This window comes from Typopeltis vanoorti, chromosome 11 (genome assembly GCF_054136105.1).
Source record: "Typopeltis vanoorti isolate ZY-2024b chromosome 11, IOZ_Tvanoo_1.0, whole genome shotgun sequence".
Lineage (NCBI taxonomy): Eukaryota > Metazoa > Arthropoda > Arachnida > Uropygi > Thelyphonidae > Typopeltis > Typopeltis vanoorti.
The window spans coordinates 111,239,001-111,264,082 of NC_143559.1; the positions used below are offsets into that span (position 1 = coordinate 111,239,001).

At 35.1% G+C, this 25,082-nt stretch overlaps 1 protein-coding gene across 1 annotated transcript; it reads left to right on the forward strand.

The window, feature by feature from the left end:
- Positions 1 to 1,581: 1,581 nt before the first annotated feature.
- Positions 1,582 to 2,094, forward strand: LOC150101938 (uncharacterized; the record flags this gene model as incomplete). Its single annotated transcript, XM_090399936.1, has 1 exon — positions 1,582 to 2,094. A coding segment is annotated over one exon (513 nt), but the record flags the coding sequence as incomplete, so codon positions are not given.
- Between the last annotated feature and the right edge of the window lie 22,988 nt (positions 2,095 to 25,082).

The window sequence follows — 25,082 nt, forward strand, 5'->3', positions numbered from 1 at the left end:
GTTATGACGGCTGCTGTGTGGCTGTTTGGAGGGGCCCTTATATTTATATGATCAATGCAGGTTGAGGTTGTTGTGTTTCCGATTATCTCTTCTCGTGTATACACTGTATGGATGGGGTTATGTTGTATGCCGATAATAGGTCTAGGTATTGTTCCGTGTTGTTATTTATGTTCCTAATGTTTATGTTAATGTCTCCTATTATTATCAAGTATTTTGAGGTGCCTACTTTCGTGGCTGAAAGCCATCTGTTTAGTTCTTCTAGGAATTTTGCGGTGCTTAAGTTGGGTGGTCTGTATATTGCGTTTAATATCAGGGAGTTTTCTTGTTTGATGTTTTTAATTTCGATGCATATGTTTTCTGCATATTCTAATTTATAGTTTATTTCTGTTACTTCTAGTTTATGTTTGGTAAATATTGTTATACCACCGCCTCGTTTTGTTTGTCTGCAGTGTTTGTGTTGTTGGAAGTGTGGCATTTGGTAAGTGGATGCCTCTTCGTTTGTCGTAGGTACTTCATTCAGTATTAAAATGTCTATTTCGTCTATATCTTCCTTCAGATAAGTTTGCAGGGTCAGCCAGTATTTTTGAATGCTTCTGCTGTTGATGTGGAGAATAGATAGTCCTTTTTTGGGGATTGTCAGTTGTTTCCATTCTGATATTGATTTCAGAATGTGGCAATTATCATGTTCCGGGGTGATTACGTCTGCTTGATGGTGTGCATTCATGTTGGTTGGGGTACTGGTCCTTCTTTACGAGTTGTCAATATTCCTTTCAATGTGACAGCCTGTTGAGATCATCTACGGATTTTATTTCAATTGGTTTTGAGTCTTGTGTCTTTCTAAGGAATATTTTGCTGTCTCTTATCCATATAAACTGGTATATATGGTATATATAATAATAATAATAATAATAATAATAATAATAATAATAATTATTATTATTATTATTATTATTATTATTATTATTATTATTATTATTATTATTATTATTATTATTATTATTATTCACTCTGTATTTTGTTCTTAGAATCGGCCTACCTGTAGTTTACGTTGGCCAGCGTAAACTGCGGGAGGGTTTTAAAATTACTTTAAATTGATGTAACGTACTTCTGAAAGAAATATTGGAAGAAAGGTTCTCCAATAAAATTAGAAAACTGATTCATCTTTCTTCGAATGTAACTACTGCTTAAATGAAATAACTATGGATGTCTTATCAGTTTGGCCAATTCTTTACCCTGGTGAAAGTTTTCCAGAAGACTTAAAATCAGGTCATTCACATATTGAAAAACAAGGCTGCAGTAAAAGAAATGAAATTTCCCATTGGACTTGCACACTGGAATATAGATAATTTTGGCTAATATTTAAACTTTGATTTCAATGCACTAGATGGGTTAAAAGATTTTCAAGAAGACTGTATAGTTCCAGAAAATGCAAAGAGAGACCGACTGGATTCCCTTGCTTCAGGAGATGGAAGTGATGTATCCAGTATTGAGGACTTGTATCCTGGGGTTAAAGAGATTACTGTAAAAACTCAAATAAGTACAGTTAGAATTGATTCTGGTTCCACTTGTATTACATCTTAAAAATATTTGCCACAATTACCTGCCTCAGATGTACAAGATATATTGGATGGCGGCGAGACTTTTCAGGATCTTGACGTCTTTTTGAATCAGACTTCGCCTATATTAATTCCAAAACTTGAAGAACCTGTTGACTCCCGTTCTATACTTTCACCATTGTCAGTCTCACCACCTGACAGAAATCTGACACAAGAAATTAATTTTTCACTCAAGCGAAGTGTTGACATTGCAACTGAAGATGATGGTAACGATGTCATCTCTAAATTTGCTAAAACATCTGCAGCTGATGTAGAAGTGTTTGATGACACAATCAAGTATGTAGAACTGAGGCGAAAAAACAATGCAGCATCACGAGCATCTAGGAAAACAAGAAAAGAACGGCAAAATGAAATGGAGAAAAAGGCCTTAGTTCTAGAGCAAGAGAATGAGACATTAAGAGTTAAAGTTCAGCACTCGACTGAACTCAGAGAAGAACTTAAAAACCATCTCTACAAAGTTGTATTAAAGAAAAAGTAAGTTCCTTGTGATATGTTATCTTTGTTGGATGCTTATTGCACATTTGATTGCTCCAGACTGAAGAATTTCCAGGAAAGGAAAAAATGTCCCATATTCATGCATATGCAAGTGAATAGCAATTAAGTTTTTTCAGTTTTTCTCGATATTGCCTTCTCAAAAAATTAGAGTTATGAACTAGTACAGATTTTATTGCTAGTAATCGTCAATAACTAGGCAGCTGTAAGTTAAAGGATTTTTAACAAGATCTTCAACTTATACAAGTATTCTCTTGTCGTTATTGATGTTAAATTACTTTTTTGAATTATCAATTTGGCAACTATATTGCACTAATTATAAATCATGCTCAGAATAATACCAAATATTTTATTCTGTATACTAAGGGATTGTGAATTGTATAAACGACAAATTGTTCCTTCCCTAGGGGGTATGATTTTAAATCTTCCTCTGCAGACTATCATGCATTTTCAAGCCTCAATTCTAATATGCAAAGTATTGATTCAGCTCATTTAAGCCCAGGAATCTAAAAATAAATGTAATTTGAGTTGAGGTAGATCTCATTACATGAATGACACTAAGTGAAGCAGTGTGAGTTTACCTGTGTAATTTTGAAAGATGCACACTCTTATAATTTGAATTATGGGATAAGTTGCAGAAGAATTAAGAAATGCTGTTCTCTTTTGGAGTATAATTTGTAAAAACAAATGTGTGAAAGTATATTTGTAAATACTTGTATATAAATTGTTTACATTCATTAAAAATAAAAAATTATAAAAAAAAGTAAAAAAAAATATTATTATTATTATTATTATTATTATTATTATTATTATTATTATTATTGTTGTTGTTGTTGTTGATTAATGAATGATTTGAATGAATTATTATTGATTAATGAATGATTAATGAAATGCTGGACAATATACACAGAACCACTGCCTCAGAAACAATAAAACACATCTTTGCCTGCGATCCCAAATCCCTCAAACAGTTGGCAAACAACTTTAATCAGCACTTCGTGAACTCTGTCCAAAAGCTACAAGAAACAACCTTTCCTCACACATACGAACATTCTCCACTAGGTCCACGAGCAACCCAGTCGATGTGGTTCCCCACAGTAACAAAAGAAGAACTATCACTGGCAATTCAACAAATCAATCCTAACAAAGGACAGGGGGGATAGACGGAATAAGACCAAAAGACATCAAGAAACACTCAACCGACATATTTCCAGTTATACAAAAACTTTTAAATAAAATCTTCGAAACGGGACACATACCTGAAACACAGAAGACTGCATTAATCACACCCATACACAAACAGGGAAAAAGAAACATAATAAGTAATTACAGACCTATCGCCACGCTGCCTGTAATCAACCAAATCATGGAAAGCATTGTACATCAGAAACTCTCCACATACGTTGAAATATTTCAAATCATACCCAAAACACAATATGGCTTTCAAAAAAATAAAGGAACAGCAACACTCCTGGAAGATTTCACAGACCTAATAAACGCTGCATTGGATAAAAACAGAATAACATTAGTGGTATTCATTGACCTAACAAAAGCATTTGACACACTAACACATAAAACCTTGTTAACGAAACTAACCCATGTGGAATTGGAGGTCGTCTATTCCAGTGGTTTAACGCATACACGAAAAACAGAAAGCACATCACACGTATAGGATCAGCATACAGCAAAGAGGTACATGTAACCTGTGGAGTACCGCAAGGAGCTGTCCTATCTCCCATTCTATTAAACATATACACACACACGACATAAGCCAACTCCCCCTAAAAAGTAAAATCTTCCAGTAACCAGACGACACTGCCATAGTATCCATTCACAAGAATGCAAATATCGCTTACAAAAATATGCAACACGACATCAATCAAATCACTAACTAGTTAACCGAAAACGGCATATATATAAACCCTGGAAAAACAAAGCTAATGATATTCAAAAACCCCCAAACCCTGCAGATAGAAACAAAATATCTCAATATTCGACATTCATCTTCCTATACACAAAGTGCAGAACCTAAAATCACAACCATCACACAGGTGAAAACAACACGCTATCTTGGACTTCACTTCGATGCAGATCAAAGTTGGAATAGCTATACAAACTACCTACATACCTAGCTTAGGATAATAGCAAGCAAACTATACAGATTAAAAGATATTGCCCCAATTCACATAAAAATACTAATCTATAAAGCATTATGTGAAAACATTTTAAGATATGCAATCACGTCATACACATTCTGCACAGACTGCAGAGTTAACGGGCTACAATGGTTGCAAGATAAAATGATAAAACTGATATTGTGGGAACAACCCACTCTTATGCAGGAAGCACGTACAAAACACAAAATATTTAAGGTGAAACACTTATGCCACTACACAGTCATGTTAAAACATTACTACAGCCCAACATATAGAGTAACCAGAACAACATATCAAATAACAAGACCACAGTCAACAAACTACATAACATATAAGTACAACAATCACAACGGCAAAGCCACCCGAAACTTCTACGTACCTAACATGATAAACAAACTGCCGTTCGACAACAGAAACCTAGGAACATACAGAGAGCTGAAACAGGCACTATATAAATATTATAGCGAGAATGAAAATTAGAGCAATTCCTGTTTCTCTCTCCCCCACCACACATGCACCCCCCCCCCACACACACACAAAAAAAAAAAACCTACGACAAACCCCCCCTCCCAAAAACTATCACTACAAGAACACAAAGAAACAAACACACCATGTCTAAATCCAACCCTATTTGCACAAAAAAAAGAAAAAAAAGAGAAAAAAAGTTAAACTAATAGCAGGCGAAGTCTTCCAAGCACGTACCAACAAACAGTAAAATCAACACCTGGCTTGTGACCAGTATAGGAACACCACCATGAAACCACCACCCTCTGTCATCTATTATCTTCCTCAGATAAGCTCTGCTAAGCTTCGAGGAAGAAAATTACTAACTTGCAAGTATCTGTAATACTCACTTGTAATGCGTTATAAATATTATATATATATATATATATATATAATTACTACAGCAACTATGTATACAATTCATCTGAGACATAAAAAAATAATAATAAATAAATAAATTAAATAAATAAATTATTTTTATAATTATTATTATTATAATTATGTATATTCTAAAGTCAAAAATTCTGTATAATCCTTATTGTAAATATTGTAAATATTATTATTTTATGTAATTTATACTGAGACATAATAAAATGTTTAAAAAAAAAATATTAGCGGCCTGTGTAGCTCAGTGTAAGTGGCCCTTGCGTCCTCTGCGCCTGGGTGCTCGAAGTTAGACATAGGTGGCTCTAGTCTGGTCGCTGACTGGAGGAACTTTTTCTAAGCCTATCTTCGACCGTTTCTAGAGTTAGTCGATCTCTGGCATGGGCAAGCGAGTTTTTCCTCCCGGAAACTCGGGTTTTTTTTTGTCCCGTAAACACAAGAAAATCGACCTTAGTACCCACATTATTTCAGACAGTGACATATCCTGTTAGGGTTAGGTCCAACAGCACTTTTTTGCCAGCCTCTTCATCGGTGGCTGCTATAATAAGTGATAGATATGGGCCAGCTATCTCTGATTGGCTACCGGTGGAGATTGAACTGCCCACTCAGTCTCCAAAAAGCTAGATAGGGTATAAAGGCCTCACCTACTTCCTATTAGGGAATAAAAGGCGTTAGCCGATTTATTATTATTATTATTATTATTACACTCGTAAACAACTCATACGGTTCTTTTGTGAGATCACATCAGATACCCACGCAACTCAACAACCTACCAAGAAAGTTAAAACACGTAGATAACTACAGAACATTAAAACACGAACTCTGGAAAATATACCAACAAAGTTAAGAAACCATTAACACTAAAATACACATCACAAATCACTAGCATCCAATGCTTACATCCCGTCCATAAACAGTAACAACAACATAAATAGTTAAGGCTGAATCCCACTCTCTTCATAAAAGCTAACCCAAGCTTCGAAGTAAGTGGGATTAATCCGACTCATTCATCTACACGTAATCCTCATAATCCAAACAGTCAGTAAGGTGTATAACAATAATGAAGATATTGCTATTAAAAAAAATGGTGTATATGTAAAATAGGCTGTATAAAATATAAGCTATGATATTGATAATGAAAAAAAAATGTACATTTGTATTTTAAAAATCACTCTACTCTATATTTTCTACTGAACAGAAACTGTAATGGTATACTTTATTGTATATATATAAATACTCTGTATGATGATAAATAAAATGTTAAAAAATGATTATTATTATTATTATTATTATTATTATTATTATAAATACTCATCACCACTCTTCTTCAACCACTAACACATACCTTGATATACTAAGTCAGTATGACATAAACCCTACTCCCCAATAAGAGAAGAAATACTCAATAACTCACTAACACAATCATGCATTGATTATATCAACATATGGAGTCCCATCCATACATATTCAACATCAATAATTAATGTCAAAATTGCGGATCACTACTTTCTCTCAACTTCGTTTTATTATTAAGTTACCTACCCCCCCCCCCTCCCACCATCATAAAAGTTGACAAAACTCGATCACTTTAAAGAACATCGGTAACAAACATTTTACAAAAACTCAAGAAATCAACTAACCACAAAAATTCGTAGAGCAACATGACACTACTAATTCCAAAAATTCATGGAATATCACGACAACATGAAGAAAACTCAGGTTACATTTAAAGAATTAGTAACTCGAAAAAAGAAAACTTCAACTCGAGATTTTATTGCAAAAAGTTTCGGTCAATACACAAACCAAGAGGAACTAGCAGACTCATTCAACCATGCCTTCACAATCAACATCACACAACTCAAAAAAGCACAATCTACCAACGATCAACAAGAAACTACTGGCACAAAGTCAACAACAAGAAACTGAAAGAAGCAATCCTACAATTAAAACCAAAGACCACTCCAGGAATAGAGAAAATAAGACTTACAGACCTTTTAGCACACTTTGAACAAATAAATCCAATACTTTTGAGAGTTGTGAACACAATATTCGACACTGGCAGTCCATAACAACTAAAAACTGCAATAAGGACACCAATTAAGAAACATGGGAAAAGGAATGACAGAACAATAGCTACCCTACCAGTCATTTCAAAACTTCTAGAAAAAATAACACACACACACAAGACTACAGAACTATTTACAGAAGTACAACATCATCTCACAAAAACAATACTGCTTTCAGAAAACCAAAAGCACCATTACTTTATTAGAAGACATCGCCGACACAATAAACAAAGCTCTCGACAAAAACAAGTACGCAGTCCTTATGCTGCTTGACTTAATCAAAGCATATGATACACTAGCACATGATATACTACTCACCAAACTATACTCAATAGGTATAAGAGGAACACTGTATACATGGTTCAAGAACTACCTCTCAAACAGAACACAAGTAACAAAAATAGGTACATGTCACAGCCGGGGTATATAAATAAAACACGGTGTCCCCCGAGGCGCAACAATCCCCCACTCTATTCAACATATACATTGGAAGTTTATTTTCCACTTGGTTAGACTATAATAAATTTAGTTTAATCCTTTATCCAAGTGTAAGCAAACAAAATTCGCTCCTGAAGTATCTTCAGGACTGAGGCAACTCGTAGCAAAGGTGGGCCAAGCTCTCTTCACTCCTTGTCTCAGTACAACATATACATTAATAGTCTACACAGAACGCGAGTTCTTATGGCTTAAGATTCTTTCGGATAATCAGATTACGTTTTTTTTTTCTCTACTTTTGTATGTACGAGCACGTCTTTATAAACGCAGAGTGCTTTCTCTTATCTGGAGTTAGTTTTGCAGATCGCAGTCAAGGAGAAGTCCGAGATATGGTTTCTACATCGTCGGCGATCCGTAGAAACCTGAGCGTCAGTTCTGGTTTTAATGGAACTGAACTTTAGACAGTGTTTAATATTCATACATTTTCATGCTTCATATTGATTTTTATTTATTTATTTTAAAAAAAAATCACTTCCTCGCATGAGAGGTTACAAAACCTATAGCGCCATCAGCGCCTTGCGCGAGCAAGTCAAGAAAGAAGGAACCTGATGATGTGTTTTATGAATAAGCTGAAGTTGTGGTACTCTTGAGAGAAAACGATCAGAGCTGAGAGGCAGAAAGGATGAAAGAGGAGGACAAGAAGTTGGTTCGTTATGATAAAACCTGTAGACTAAAGTATTTATTTCAATTTATATGTGCATGCAGCTGGTTCTGATTTCTTTCTTTTACTGCTAATTTCTCTTTGCTAAATGGTATTATTCGTAAATCATGCCATGCTCATCAAGAACTTATAACGCATTCATGTCCACCTTCACCTCTACCTATTGTAGATATAAAAGCAATAATTTTATCATGCAATCTGTACTATTACTAATAGTACTACTGCTACTTTATTATTAATAGTAGTATCAAAACGGCATTCCTCCTTTAAAAAAAATAATAATAATCCAGTTGGTTGCACTCAGCAAGCTAATTGAAATTACAATCAAATTCAATACCTAATTCAAATCGAATTAGGCCGTAAGGAAGTTGAATCATCGAATCAACTTCCTTGTGGCATTGAAATATACTCTACCAAGAAGTTAAAGTAGCGGATGGACCTTTTAACTTCCTGGTAGAGTATAATAAACGTAAATAGGTTAAAAAAAAAGAACACCCAGAACTCCTTCTATTATATTTTGTAACATAATAATTGATCATTTCCTTACAGAAAATCCTTTCATTCCTTACGGAAAATGCATATCATATTCGGGCATGATTCACCTCATAATTAAATTATTACAAGTTATTAAAGTTCTTAAAAGAACTGGGCGATGGACTGAGTCCTTGACTCTTTATCCCGTCATCTGAATGAAGATAATCTGTGTGGATGGAGTGTTGTTGAGCTAAAAAGCTCTAGTCATGGCTGGGTAACGGCAATAGCCGAGCCTCAGTTAAAACTTCATTGGCTACGGCATTGCCATTTGTTACCCTGGAAGTCCTAAAAAGGACTTTTTTCATGAGCACTTTTGGCTTTATCGATTTAGTTTTCATATATTAATAAAATTTATGTTATAAATATAATTGTGTACTTTGACAGATTACTTTATTCAAATTTATTTTTTGAAATTTTAGATATATTAATTATATATTATACAGATCGTTTTAGATACAAATAACTTGTTAATAGTAATTATGTATTATTTCTAAATTTTATTATCTTTTATATACCATGTGAACAAGTTTATTTATGTCCAGAAACAAATTAGTGGAAACAAATTATTATTATTAATACAACGATATTAATAATAATTATTATTATTATTATTACACCTTTCAACAACTCATACGGTTCTTTTGTGAGATCACATCAGATACCCATTAACTCAACAACCTACCAAGAAATTTAAAACACATAGAACTACAGAACATTCAAACACGAACTCTGGAAAATATACCAACAATGTTAACATACCATTAAATTTCATTGAATTTTTATTACTTTTTTATATAATAATATATATATAAAACCATGTGAAGAAGTTTATTTATGTCCGGAAACAAGTTATCGGAAAATATTTCTGTCTTGTTTTGAGCTAAATCTCTAATGATATTATTATTATTTTATTTATTTATTTTTTATTGGTGTGTTTAACCCATAATTGATGCACAGTCAAAACAAGATATCATATAAACAAAACTTTCACTAGTGATACAGAGCAATTCAGATTCTACCCAAGAATTCTACCCAAGAATTGTAGATCTTATGGGGTCACTTCGTTGATGTTTAATTGCTGTAAAGAGTTGGATAGCTTCTTTGAAACTGTACCCAGTGCATCAATAACTACTGGAATGACTTTGGTGTGTTTAAGCCACGACCGGCAAACTTCGATTGCAAGATCTCGATATTTAATAATTCCCCCCCACACACACCCAGTTCTTTGTTGTTAATGTTGCCATCACTGGGTATAGCAATAAGGAATAATCTAAACCTGTCGATGTTCGATAATTGTGATGTCAGGTCTATTATGCTCCAAATGCTGACCAGTTTGTATTCTAAAGTCCCAGAGAATTTTTGCTGTTTCGTTTTCCAATACAGTCTCTATTTTATGCTGCCACCAGTTATCAGAAGTAGGAAAGTCATATTTTTGCATACATGTCAATGAATCATTTTTGCCACTTGATCATTGCGGTATTTATAGTCAGTTTGAGCTAACTTGCCTGCAGGCACTGATTAGATGTTCTGCAGTCTAATCTTTCTGATCACATAATGTGCATTTGCTGTTATTATTATTATTACATTACACATCCAGGCAGTCCAAAGGAAACAAACCAATAAATTATAACCAACTGGTGTCATCCACAGATAAGCTTAACAAATGAGCTTCGAGGATGAAAGTAAGAAATTACATCTCATCCAAGATCAATAAAAAAAAAATTTAAAAATCCATATATCTCACATTTATTTAAGTCAGTGGTTGGCAACTTTTTTAATGTGAAGGGCGCAATACTGCGGCGCCATGACGCTCGCGGGCGCTGAGTGACTCCTCCTGATTTAAATAATTAAACTTAAAATTACAATTGGCATGAATTATTTTGAAATGTTTTTCTATATTACTTTTTTTTAGAAATAGCCACACTATTATTGCAAAATAAACAAATACATTTACCATTATGATTGATAAAGCAAGACGCTCGCATCTGATCTGTTAACGGGAATTAACTTTATTAATAGTTAACGGAAATATTCTTTAACGGTTAAAGAATATTCATGTTAACAATTAGCATGTATCTGTCAGATCAGATGCGAGTGCCCGAGTGGACCAGAAACCTCTGCAAGATGTACTTTACATTTATGGAAAATACTAAGGAAAGAGTCTGGAGCTTGTTCCACCTTTACTACGAGTTGCCCACAAGGTACTACTTATGCTTGAATCCGCCGAAACGTTTAGTTTATATATATTCTGCACGAAACTCTTGTAGTTTCTATATTCGGCTATGAAATAACGTTGGATTCAATATTCACTTAATTTGTACGATATGTTTTTTCTTTATTTTAGTACATACTAGTAAGGAATGTATCTCTCAGATATACTGCGATTACGCTGCAAAATTACCGCTGCGAGCTCCAAAGCAGTTTACAATAATTTCTCTGAAGGCACACTAAAAATTCACTGCGGGCGCTATGGAGCACGCGAGCACTGCGTTGCCGACCTCTGTTCTAAATTATTAGTTATTCAGAGTTCCCTTTTTTTTTATCCCAATGGCTTCTTCCCATGTGTATATGCAGCAGGAAAAGTCCCCCCCCCACACACACACACACACATACTAGGAGTAAACTGACAGAAAGTCCTTTAAGCGTTTCCCCGCGTCCGGACACAAGAATATGTCCAAGTGAGCGGCTTGTGACGAATGCATATTTTCAAAAAGTTTGTAATTTTCAGTTAAATATTATCAATATCGTACGCAAAGTTTCTAAAAACACAAAGTTCAGTTCATTAAGCGATTTTTTTTTCAACTAGTGATTAGAAACAAAGCTGTCCTATTATGTGAGATAAAATCAAACTCAGGGGGTTTCAGAAAGAATGTCCCGATTTGAAAATTGCATAACTCTGCAACCACGAACTACAAATGAATGCGACCTTGTACCATATGCCATATTATACCATATTTTATTATATCATAATAAAATATATTATATTTGAATATATTTTATTATATTATACCATATTATACCCAATTACCATCCATTCTTTTTGAAACACCCTGTATTTTGTGTTTGAGTACGATCACTATAAATTTATTTACTATTATTTTTATAAAATAGAATTTCAACTTTTATATTAAATTAAAAATTAAATTTAATTAGAAATTATTTTAGGATATAGATAATAATAATTACAAAATTTAAATACAGTAAGAAATAATTTATATGTTATTAATATATAAATATATGCTTTTCACAAAAGGAAGTTAGAAGCTGTTTCTCTTGATTTTGTCCTTCCACTGCGTTCTTCGTTATCTTTCGTAATATTTTCTAAGAAAAAAAAAATTAATAAAATATATTTTCTAAGAAAAAAAAAATTAACATACAATGGCCACCCACCGGACATTCTATTCTACCACTATGTGTAAGTAATTTCAGCAAAATCTGGTTAGCTAAGTCCAGAATTTTCAGTTGTCGGATATCAGTATTAATATTCAGATATTCCACAAATCAAAATTGAATTAAACCGGCCAAGACGTATATATACGTCCAGTTTATCACGGATGCGAAGTGCATATTAAAATTGTAATGTCATTGATATTACATTGAAATATATGATGGATACGAAGCGTATGAGAATGCGTATTTGATCCATAATGGCAGGTAAGGTGGTTAAGTTATATGCGATGCTCTTTTTTTGTTGCTTTTAGCATGTTTGTTTTTGTATGTCACGAGAAAGATGTTTGAGATATTATTTTTGTCTTTGGCTACTGAAGTCTTACTTAGATGTGAAATAAATTTGTATAAATTACATATTATCGGTTAATTGTAATTTGTTACGACCTTCCAAGTTGGTGTTGTTTCATCCAAAGAAGACTTTTTTTCACGAAATGTTCTTAGTGACAAGGGAACCGGAAGTTACCGCTAGAAGTCACTTTGTGAAAGTAATTAAATGAACTCACTTCATTGCGTAAAACATTGTGAAATGAATAACTGTTGTCAATTCTGGCTGTTTCGTAACGAAATTGTAATTAAATTAACTTTTCTGAACTATCGTCGTTTCATTCCCAGTGATGAAAGCAGTAATGATGGTGGCCTGAAGCGGAAGTGGCTGTAAAGTCTTTCCGAGCATGCGCAGAAGTAAAACGAAAGTTTTGAAACGTTGCTAAAGCATTCAATTGTTCTGGGGAGTAGGAAAGAAAAAACACAACAGGAAAAAAAGTGGTGCAGATTGTGTCTTCAATATATGAAGAGAGAACAGAAATTAGAATGGGAAGATTGAGAGACGATATCTTTGTATAAAGAGATGAGCATTAAGTTCACTGTAGTCACTAATTCACATCTTTATATACAACAATATTTGTTGGTTTATGTAATTGAAGGAAGGCTGTGTGGAAATGTTTTTTTTTTTAAGATACATTATTGCATGCGTGGTTGAGTGGATACTTTTTATTATATTTTATTTGTGTATTTATTTTATGTTTTTAAGCGGCAATGAAGTTCCGTGGAAATTGGTGTGTGCTGCCCTATGACAGAAATTTTTACTGACCTTTTTTCGACCGGTTCCCGAATTCCTCGGTCTCTGGCATGGGCAAGCGGGTTTTTTCCTCCCGTAAACTCAAGAAAATCGACCGTAGAACACTGTTTTCAGACATAGTGTTAGGATTAGGGACAACGAGATGGCAGCACTTCTCAGCCGCCTCTCTTCACCGGAGGCACGTTTAATTAGTGATAGTCTTGAACCAGCTATTCAATGATTGGCTACCGGTGGAGAATAAACTGTCTTCACCCCTCAGCCTCGAAAAGGATAGGGCTAAAAACTTCCTCGTCTACTCCGTATACAAGAATAAACAGCGTTTGCTGATTTTCATTTTTCTTCATTTATTAATTTAAAGATTTTTATCTTGGTTATGAAGTGTTTGAAAATTCAGTCTGTTAATCGGTTTAATGTGTTATTGAGGTTAAGTAAAAGGTTGACTTACATATGAGATATCCTTGGATACGAACCTGTGTGAAAGATAGTTTGGAGTTCAGTTACAGTGTTTTCTTTGTATTTTCAATTTAAAAGTTTAAAACCACTCGGAGTGTGAGGGAGTAAGCAAAAATATACAACCTCCCACCTCCCTCAAAAAATGCACACATACATATACAATGCTAGCTCAGTCAATATCTATGTGGATACCTCTTAATGGAATCCAACAGGCTGGTGGACAGTAAACATGGGTCAATCATCCCCCGCCCCCTAAGTAGAGTCTCTGCATTCTTTATAGGTTGGCTTGAGGGTTTAGGTATGTGGCTTATACCTATCATTAAAATTTAGCGAAAACATACACAGAAATCAAGCTTTCTCGATAAAACATTTTAAAAAACATTTGTTGCATTATTTGTAATGATAAAGTCTTAAATGCAGTTGCCTGAAAAAAATAGAAAAATAAAACGATGTCACGAATTCAGGTGCTTAAAGAAACGGTCAGATAAAAACACAAAAATTTCCTGGTAGTTCGGGTATAGAGTATACGCATGTGCTCTGAGAGAGTGGAGAGAAAAATATAGGAAACCTAAATGCAAAAATGGCTAAGCAAATCGCGTAAGAATATTTCGGAAAGGATATTGAAGACAAAATAACAAAGGTGGGCCAAGGTTTTGGCGACTACTAAAAATACCTCAAATTGGATCAAAGCCTGTTATGGTGTTAAAAAAATTTGAAGAGAAGAACATTCTGGAGAGCTGAGGTAATTACTGATATGGGAAATATCTACAAGAAATGCGATCAGAAGTAAATATGAATAGTTGGGATGGAAAGTTGGATGACATTACAATGGTTAGGAACTTCATAATGATGTTACTTTTGTTGGGGATGACGAGGAAAGCAAAAAATGTTATCCACATAGCGCGCAGTGCATTCTTTCTATTGACTGTTTGCTGTGGCTGTTTTGCCAATCATGCAGGAAAAAAATCCCAGTTTCCAGCATCACAATCCGATATAGCTAAACTTTAACTGAAGAGCTTTTATAAATTTCTCTCTCTCTCTCTCTCTCTCTCTCTCTTTCTCCTATTTTCGGATGAATGCAACGGCGTAATAACACTGTTAAGTCTTCAGCTATGATGTGCGTAACTGGCGTAAACAAAGTATGAAAGTATCCATTTACGTCATTTCCTGAAACGAAAAATTTTCAATAACTTCATGAAACGCAAAAAGTTACGGATGTTTGATAATAGATTTTGTTTTATTTTCTCTACTGCGAACAGGTCATACTGGTCTGAAATATGCATCGTTACTACCTAATTCAATGACTTAACATTTGTATCTAATAAAACTTTGTCATTGAAAAGAAACATGTGGTTAATGCACAAGGGAGTTTTAAAACTTTTCTATCATGAGGCCATCAGTCTTCTTGATCAAAGGCTTACTGAAAGAAGAATTTGCTGAGATGAACAAGTTACACAGCCACATATGTCATCTGATCTAAATCCTATTAATTTTTATTTTTTCGGATTCGAGAGTCATTTCAAATCAGTCGGCCATTCAGGATAGCAGCTCGTCTATGGGCGATGTTGAAATGATATGTCTTCTGCTGTGCGTTTAATTGACAAGAGGATATTTTGAATTACATGCAGTGAGGTATGTTTGTTCAGTATCCATTTTGCCTTATACAAAAGGATTTCTATTTATTACGTGACATTTTGGCGTCTGTGCACATTGTCGACTGTCAGCATTTATGCTGCCTTCACAATGGGCTGCATCTCGTCAATGCGAGGACCCACACCTGATTTTTGGTGCCTTTCGTTACTTTTGAGGTGTTGAATATGCCTCTAACGTTTGTGACAGAGATATGGGAGTATCCTTTATTGTCTCTTCTAGGCCGACTGCTTTGCTTTCTCATGGTGTACCAGATTAAAAAATTAGGACCCCAAAAGACCTGGTGAGTATTACTTCCTCAAACGTACATCTTGCTAGGTTGGAAGAAAATCCAACTGAATCTCTAGGTAGTAGAACTCCTTTATCACCAGGTTAACCACTTAAAAAAAGTACTGCCTTGTTTACCGAAAGTTTGAAGTGGTTACTGCAATGCTTCCTCTTCTGAAGAAGGGCACTGGTTTCCATCTACATTCTTCTCGCATGGAATAGCAGTTTGCATTAATCAAAATATGCCAAATACACTGCTGAACTCAGAATACTTTACACCCACTTTGGTGTAGGATTTAGTAGTCTAGCAAATGGTGTTTTGTAGGCCAACAGGTGGAGAGTACAGAGGACCAAACTTGACTTAAAATTGTTGGAAATATCCTGACCAGCTAGCATAAAATATTACTTTGTAGGATCATGTATACCTATGAACATTAGACAGGATTTTCCCTGTGTGCATGCCATGTTTGTGTTCTTCTCACTTCCTACTGCACGGCCTTTAACTCTTTATAACATCAAGAATGAAAGATAATGTAAACAATGTTTCCTGGAGATCACAAAAAGTCTTCGCAAAAAGTTGTTTAAAAAATAAAAAAGCACAAAAGCGCCTCCAGGTAGCAATTGGAAGAACGTTTCGCTCTTCGAATGGAAAAGGCCTAAGTTCTCTTCTTGTCGTGACGGGGGGGGGGATCTTTATATGGAAGTTTTAAATTGAAGGTAAGTTGGCCGATCTCATACATGGGTAGCAAAGTCTTTTATTCGGAAACTCGGGTTTTTCATCCCGTATACAGGCAAAATGATCCCTTCAGAACGTACGCAATTTACAGACATAAATAATAGCGGTGGTGGGCAGTAGAAGGTGGTGATGTTGATGGCGATGGTAGTAGGCGTTGGTGTACCAGTGGAGAGCTATAGAGTAGAAAATGTCCCTCGACGGGTTTTCGAACTCCTTGGAGGTGTCAGGAAATAATAACAATAATAATAACACGCAGCCAAAAATCAGAAAAATCAATGAAAATGCAACCAACAAAATCAAAGAGCAAGAGAGTCCTAAGTAAAATATCTGCAAAAGTTGAAAATTCTTACAAATAAAGTTTTTTCCACATTCTCTTTAACAACATTCGCGCCATGAACAATGTAAACGATGTGCATAGCCACTTTCAATAATCTAAATTAGACCTGTTATGGCAAACCAAACTTCAGTCAAAACCTTTTATTACACAATTAAACGGTTACAGATTTGCAAGAAATATTTCAGAGTTGATGATACAAAAGAAAGTAACTCAAAATGATGAGCGAAATCTTAGAAGTTGAACAAGACAGTTTCTTCTTGGTCTCTTCAAACAGATAAAGCAAAGGTCGCCTGAAAACGTGAATATATTAAGAATGGTGTCTACGTTTGCTGCTGACAATACCCTAAAACGCACAAAAGAACCTGTTACTCCCGTCTTATGAATAATGCTGAAAACAGAAAAAGATGTTGCTACTGCTGAGTACCAATACAATACTATCTACTTAAATAAATGGAGAAATATAGAAAACACTGAGCTATTCTGAACTGAAGTACGAGAATATAAAGATGCATCTGGAATGAATCCATTTAAAGAAATTGCTCAGTGCCCAATAAATTTATTAATACTGCCAAATTCTAATACGGATTTTGAACGAATTTTTAGTTTCCATGAATGTAGTTAAATCTAAATTAAGAAGTAAGAAGGAATAACTAATGCTCACGGCTATTTTATCAGTCTAGTATGGCCATACGCCTAACAACAAGTGCTGTACAGACTATCATTTACCAGCATCTGCACTGAGTAATATTGGCACGATGCCCACATATAATAAAACTGGAAATTACTTTTAAAGAAAAAAGTTCCAAAGTGATTACGCAAGAAAACGAGACAGTATCAGCTAATGGTTTAGTTGTATGAACACCAAGTATCAAAACGTTTCAGGAAGTTCTTGGTTGAATAAAGGTATAAGAACGTGTAAAACTCAGTATCTGAGTTTTACAAGTGGTGGTGACGATTTCGCAATAATTAGTTAGGGATCGCATTCAGAAATGGGTTGACAGTGAATCAGTACTTTGCAATGAGCAACATGAGTTTACTGTGTTAACTGATAACGAACGAGTGTCCATTTTGTCATGTGGCCTCCCTCATGAGTTACTGACTCCCAGGCGATCTCTCTCTCTCTCTCTCTCTCTCTCTCTCTCTCTCTCTCTCTCTGTGATGCTTATTTATATGCAGTTGACTCCGTGTCACGATTCTTAAGCAACTGATAAATGTCAGTTGTTTAATAAGTGATACCAAATACATTTTACGAAAGTATCCCTGATGTAGCAACGGCTGTAATACGTATAATATATGTTATATGCGTTAACATACGTCATTAACATACGTTATACGTAATGAGAGATTATGTAGCAACATAATTATATTGCTCATAATTATATCGCTTGGGTGCACTACTGACATTGTTCGTACGATGTCAGTAGTGCACCCAAGGAATCAGGCTCCGTGGTCTACTGTTGCTCAATTCTTGCATTAGTGGCATTGGGAATGGTCAGCAGGATAATATTGCTATTTGCTGAACATGCAAAAATCGATTGAATAATTAAGAATGCAAACGACATCCAGTATTTGCAGAATGCATGGAATTTGTCGGTAGGTAGGAAATTGAAGTCTAAAGATCATATAGCGATGAATGCAAATGCAACTCGGAGGATAATTGAAGTTCTTAAAGCTACCTTAATACGTGAGGATAAGTAGGTCATTTGCCTCTTTACTACACCTACAAAAGACTCGCTTGAATTATTGGGCTCGGGTTTAGTCTCCTTGTTTCCGCGACGATGTGAACGCGGCAGAAAGAATGCAAAGGAGAGTGTTTAAGATGATGGGGATGAAGAAATACAAATTATGACGAACGATTGAGAATTGGCTAAAAGTAAAAAGAGGGGCGATAAGATTGAAACTTACGGACTTCTGAAGAGGTGATAGAGGATTTCCATTAATGGAATTTTTCATATCGTGGAGGGTGAGGAAACGACAGAGGGCAACCTTGGACGTTAGGAATTAATGTTATCAAGGGAAGGTGAGGTGCTTCTTTCACAGGATAGTCCGTGATTGCATAAACTCTCGAAGTTTTCAGCGCTGATAGTGAAATGAATTATTTAAAAAAATTATGAAGGCAGGATAAAGGTTTCTGCTTTTTTTGGATAGCCCTGGTACACTTTTTGAAGAATCATGATTTAGATATGGGTTGGGGAATTTGAACAGGATAAGGGATGAATGTTTGCATACCATGTGGATTATTTCCGTTAAAATATCATGGATATCTTCATATGAAGATGGAGTGCAGTCGCCATGGCAACATGACAGTTGCTCTTGGGTTAGAAAGACTAAGATTCGTATCTTTTTCAAGATGTGAGGAATCCATATATGAGGATTTTCAACTGACGGGGAGTTAGTCAATCGCACCTGGAAGGGGAAGGCTCTTTCATCTCAACACACAGGCCACATGTCTGGGTTAGAATTATGACACAAAGAAACTTGTTAAAACAATTGTGGTTTTTAGGCTAGATTGACTGCTATGAAGGATTCAAAATCCCAGTTTCTTACATCACTGGAAAATTCGCACTTTACAATAATTTATATTCTACCTTAGTAAAATATGGACATTCGTACATTAATATACGAATCAGAAACATAAACTCTAAAAAAAAATAAAAATCTTTCTATACGTTGCCTAGATAGAGTATAAAGGCCTCGTCTACTCCCTATTAGGGAATAAAGCTTTAGTTGATTTTTTTTAAGGTTGCCGGCGTTTTCTTCAATGAAGAAAAATCTCGCTAATCAAGTCAGCTACTCAATTTGTGCAGCTATTCAACGTAAACTGAAGCAAAACATAATCCATTAATGCTAATAAATATCAGGTTAACAACAGAACAAGTAGAAAAGAATTTTAACCACAATCGTGTTTTCATCATTGTAACGATGTTTAGTGGAGATGGCAGGCTCTGCTACTCCAGGCTATTCTCGTTCACAGAATTGAATGAAATAGATGGGGTCATCGAGACCAATACCCACCGATGACTTTGATCCACATATGATAATCTCCAATGGAACGGTGTTTGAGAGACTTCGGGTAGAGGAAATTTATCTTCTGTGGGAGAAATGATTTTATAGGACGAATGAATAACTGCAATCCAACGGAACTAAGCAATTTCGGGATTCCTTCAGAGAGACACCTTTAACAAAGGATAGTGCTGCTATGGACTACTTGTGTGATAGTTGACAATCAAACTCTCTAGCTTTAACAACTTTCATGATTTAAGACTCTCTAAAGCCACTACTCAATGAGGGTCGACTTCATACGGTTAATTTCTAACGAAGTTCTGCTATCTTAATGGACTGAACAATTATTTTGTTTAAGCTGTGTTTCCACTCTTGTGTTTTCATCTTTTTACTTGTTAACAGAATCTAATAATGAAAAGAAAAATTCTCATAATGAACACTGAAACAATGAATCCTATGTATTACTTCAGCAAACAAACGAACAACAACAAAAAAAGATGATAGTGTGTTTCTTTCTTTTTTTTTTTTTTTTGAAGAAGAGGGGGAAGAATTCAGAGGATTACTAACAAAAATGTCACCAGTGCATTTTTCTAAAGAAAATTTTAAGTGATTTAAGAATATTGACAAATGAAATGACCCCAATGATAAGATTTAAAGTAATTTTTAAAGAAAATGACTGTTAGTGCACTGATAAAATGATCTTTATTTGTGTTTACTTTCAGTTACTTTTAATGTTTTTATGAGAAGGAGTATATGCTGCAAAAATAAGCAGAAAGAATGTGATAACTCCTTGTAAAAAGACTTTCTATATGTTCAGTCATTTTTACCGTGTTTTGATAATAACTATCAAAAAAAAATCAGCTAACGCCTTTTTATTCCCGTATACGGGAGAAGGCGAGGCCATTTAGCCCTATCTAACTTTTGGAGACTGAGTGGGCAGTTCAATCTGCACTCGTACCAATGACAGATAGATGGCCCAAGGCTATCACTAATTAAGCGGTACACACTGAAGAGAGACGACTCAAATATGCCGCCATCTCGTGGTCCCTAACCCTAACACAATATATTTAATGTCTGAAATAATGTGGGTTCTATGGTTGGTCGATTTTCTTGAGTTTACAGGACGAAAAACCCGATTGCCCATGCCAGAGATCGACTAACACGGGAACCGGTCAAAAAAAGGCTTAGATAAATTTCCACTGGTCACCGACTAGACTCGACTCTAGACACAGGCTCTGATAATAACTATTGTAATAAAATAAAAATGAATGATATTTGTTTAAGTCGTTTAACTTCCCATGTCTTTGCATCACGTGCACATATGCAATTTACACATATTTGTTTCTTTTCTGAAATTAAACTTCATTCTTGCTTAGATTTTGTATCAGGTAGTTAATGATATTTTAATAATTATATTTATTACTGCCTACTGTTCTAATTTGACTTATTAAAAATCAATTTTATGGTCATGTGACAACCATTTACTGTATAAGCAGTTATTCTTCCTGTGTGCATAAGTAAAATACAATTGGGTTCCAAAAAATTCCTTCTGTAGTTTAATCTTCATAAAATTTTCTGAAGATTAATATTAATGGCAAGTGGAATGTGTGATTTTTTTAAATTAGTTTTATTCTAAATTTAGAATAATTCTCTGTGGTTTAGAAAATGATTTTCTTTAGAAGTCCAGACTGTTTCATGCAAAGCTTGAAACACACCAGCTGGTCTTAGGACCAACAATCACTGCATAAAAGGGTTTTTGTTGGTCAGGTTTTAGGATTTTCTCTTAATGGAATCTTCATTGCCTATGGCCTAACCTTTATATTTATTTCTAATGTAACAAAATATAAATTGTAAAGAGCCATTCCATTCAATTGGCAAAACAACCCTTGACTTACATACCTTCCTTTAATATAACTTTTTTTGAATAATGATCACTATGTGTGTGTAGCTGCAGTAATTCATATGATAAGATATTGCAGTTAATACCCTATTAATGCTCATGTCTGAAGTGTCTATAATACGATGCTTTATAATAAATACTTTTCTCGGTGCTAATCGAATATGAGAAGTGGAGGAAAGAATCTTGATATGCCTTTGTCAGAAATTTATAGATGGCACCACAGAAAACCAAATATATTTTGGTTTTACCAAATATATTTACAGCTCCAATGAGTGAAGCTGTAAATGATTTTTAATCTTGCATGGTATTTGATACACATTGACTATATTGTATGTGTGTGTGGTGGGGGGTTGGCGTCTGGGTGTGCAAAAGCAACAAAGGGATCGGTGTATTTTGTAATGCATTAGTTATAGATATTAAAAGGACACGCAACTTTTCAATGTCTTTTTGAATATCCGTAACAGGAAATTCAATTAAAACTAAAATTAAGGCAAAAGACTTGTTTTAGTCCAACTTTCATTTCATTATATTTGAACTAAATTCCACAGAAGTGTTTTTAAAGAAAATCTAGATTCCTTTATCTTTTTATAAAAAGAAGAATTATTTCAGTATCAATTTTTTATTCAGTTGCTTCCAGCCTTTTAGAACTCATTCAGTTCATATTACAGTGTGGTGGGGGAGGGGAGGTTACAGGTTATATTGGATATCCTGCATATCAAAAATAAATATATGCATATATGTGTACTGTGCTTGTATACCTTCAATAAAATCTACTCTTAATAAACAACTGATGAAACAAACAAACAAAAAATCAGGAGGCCTGGTTGGCTGAATGGTTAGCGTATCGGCTCTCAAGCCGAAAGGCTGCGGGTTCAAATCCTGTCGTGGCCATGGATGTTTGTGATTGTCTGTGAAAGTATTGTGTAGTCGGCGATAGATGGCATTGGTGTGGATGAGGATGGTTGGTGGAGTAGTGAGAGAAGAGTTGTAGAGTAGATGCTCTCCCTCGATGAGTCTTTAGACTCCCTGGAGGTGTAATGCAATAATAACAATAACCGTCCTCCTATACATTCTTGTGTTGTATAGGAGGAAGGTTATCTACATTCACTGCAATGCTGCATCGAGATATCATTTGACAATTCACACAGGAGAGACACCTTAGCATTATATAAGTTGAGAAAAGGATTTTGTACCAACTTAAATTTGAATCTTCATATTTCAAAGATGCACAGAAATTGCTTTAAAGAGGTCGACAATCATTGCCTGAAATGTCCATTTTGTTCTTTACAGTTTACTACTGAAAAACAAAAGTTTAGTTTACGCATAAAAGACCACAGACAGTCTCCATTACTTTCTTGTGTTTTATGTCCATCTAAATTTAGTTCTGGTTCTGTTTAAGAGTTCATTTGAGAAGGCATACGGTGAAAGTTTGCCCTTCCAGTGCATTTCATGTGGCAAGGAATTTATATCATATCTTGGAATGAAAAAACATATTTCAGGACACATGTAGATAGCTTGCGTGAAACCTCTACTCAGAAAATGAAGTTTTGAATGATGATTCTCTTCGTATTACAGATAAGCAGAAACTATCACCAGAATATGAAACCGTTAAATCTGCAATAATTCATACTGAAACTTTCTGGCAGCAAACTAATAAAAACGCAAATAAAACAAGAGCCGATGTTAGCAGGCATTTTAAAGAAATATTAATTAACTGTCACAAAACAGTGAATAGGAAATCTTTTCAGAATTCATCAGCAGACCATCTTAAAAAGTTCTATTGTACATGTTACAAGTTTTGCTGGAAGTCAAGCGAGAAAATAAAAATTAAAACCGTGCTTTAAACTGATTTGATGTGTCTCCGTTCACAATACACTCAGCCAATGCATTACACCCCTAACCACTCTCCGTGCAAAGAGGCCATCGCTGGTGAGGACCAGCGATGGCCTCTTGTTCTGCTCTCCATCTCCCATTCTATGAAAAATCTTTCATATCAGCCTAATAACAACTCCTGTCTAGCTTTCAATCCTACTCCCCCCACCTTCTTCCTCCTATTCAAGAGGCTCTGCAACTTACATTCTCTCTATCTGCCCTCGTACTCCTCATTCCAAAGAACAAAGAACACTGACCAACTTTGTGAATATTCTCTGAACCCTTTCCAACATATCCTTTTCACCATGAAAACCTGGCGACCAAATCTGTGCACATTAATCCACATTACACCGGATCAAGGCCTCCTACAATGCCATCATAACCTTTTTATTTCTGCATGTCAGGGTCCTCCACATCATGGACACAATCCGATGTAACATATTTGCACAACTTCATGGACAACATTGTACAATGTGGCCCTTGAATTTCAGGTCCTTGTTCGCCATCAATCCAAGCTCTCCCATCTCCTCTACTTCCTTTAAAGTTTTCCCACCGAATATTAGGGACCTTGCAAAGGGCGCTTGAATCATCTCGTAACCAAGAAGTTTCAAATTTGAATATATTAACATAACTCTGAAATTGTATTATTTAACATTACTCAAAATATTAAACAAGAAATGCAAGAAACCAGTATCAACATCCTACAGATGAGTGTGGTTAATTTACAGGATCTAGATTAATATTGACAGGTAACTACATTTCAATTTCGTGAGGTGAAGACAATCATAAAAATGGAACACCAAGTTTAATGGAGAATTCTTATTCAACATTTTGAAATGGCAATTCCGTTATTTCACACAGAATTATTACGATTACGGTGAAAGCCTCACCCATCAATTGATGTGCACGCTGCTTGGAAAGAAGTGACAGACATCCCAATGGACAAGGTCATCGTGCCATGTGATGAATCACATTTCGGTAGTAGATATAAATTGGAAAAATATGCTCTCAAATCAACGAACATGAAGTGGCTGCAAGATGGCAACTGACTGAAGTTGAAAGAAGCCTTCTGAGAGGATGCTGTGTTACCTGCCTATCCGCTCGGCAAATTCTCGAAAAATTGGACCATCCCTGGTCAATAATTCGTGATACCATACTGAGATGGAAGCACAGGAGTTCAACTGTAATTGCAACAGCGACCTCTAGCGAAACGACATTATAATCACCAAACGCGACGGTAGGGTGAAAAAGAGAATAATATGTAAAAATTGATAGTCGAACTATCAATTGATAGTTGGTAGTTGAATGCGGAGTTCCTGGCATTCACTGGAACACGAATCCGCACAATAGCATTCAGAACCGAGGCTCACAACACGGATTTTAATGATAGGACTGTAATATGAAAGCCGCATATTAAATCAAATCAAC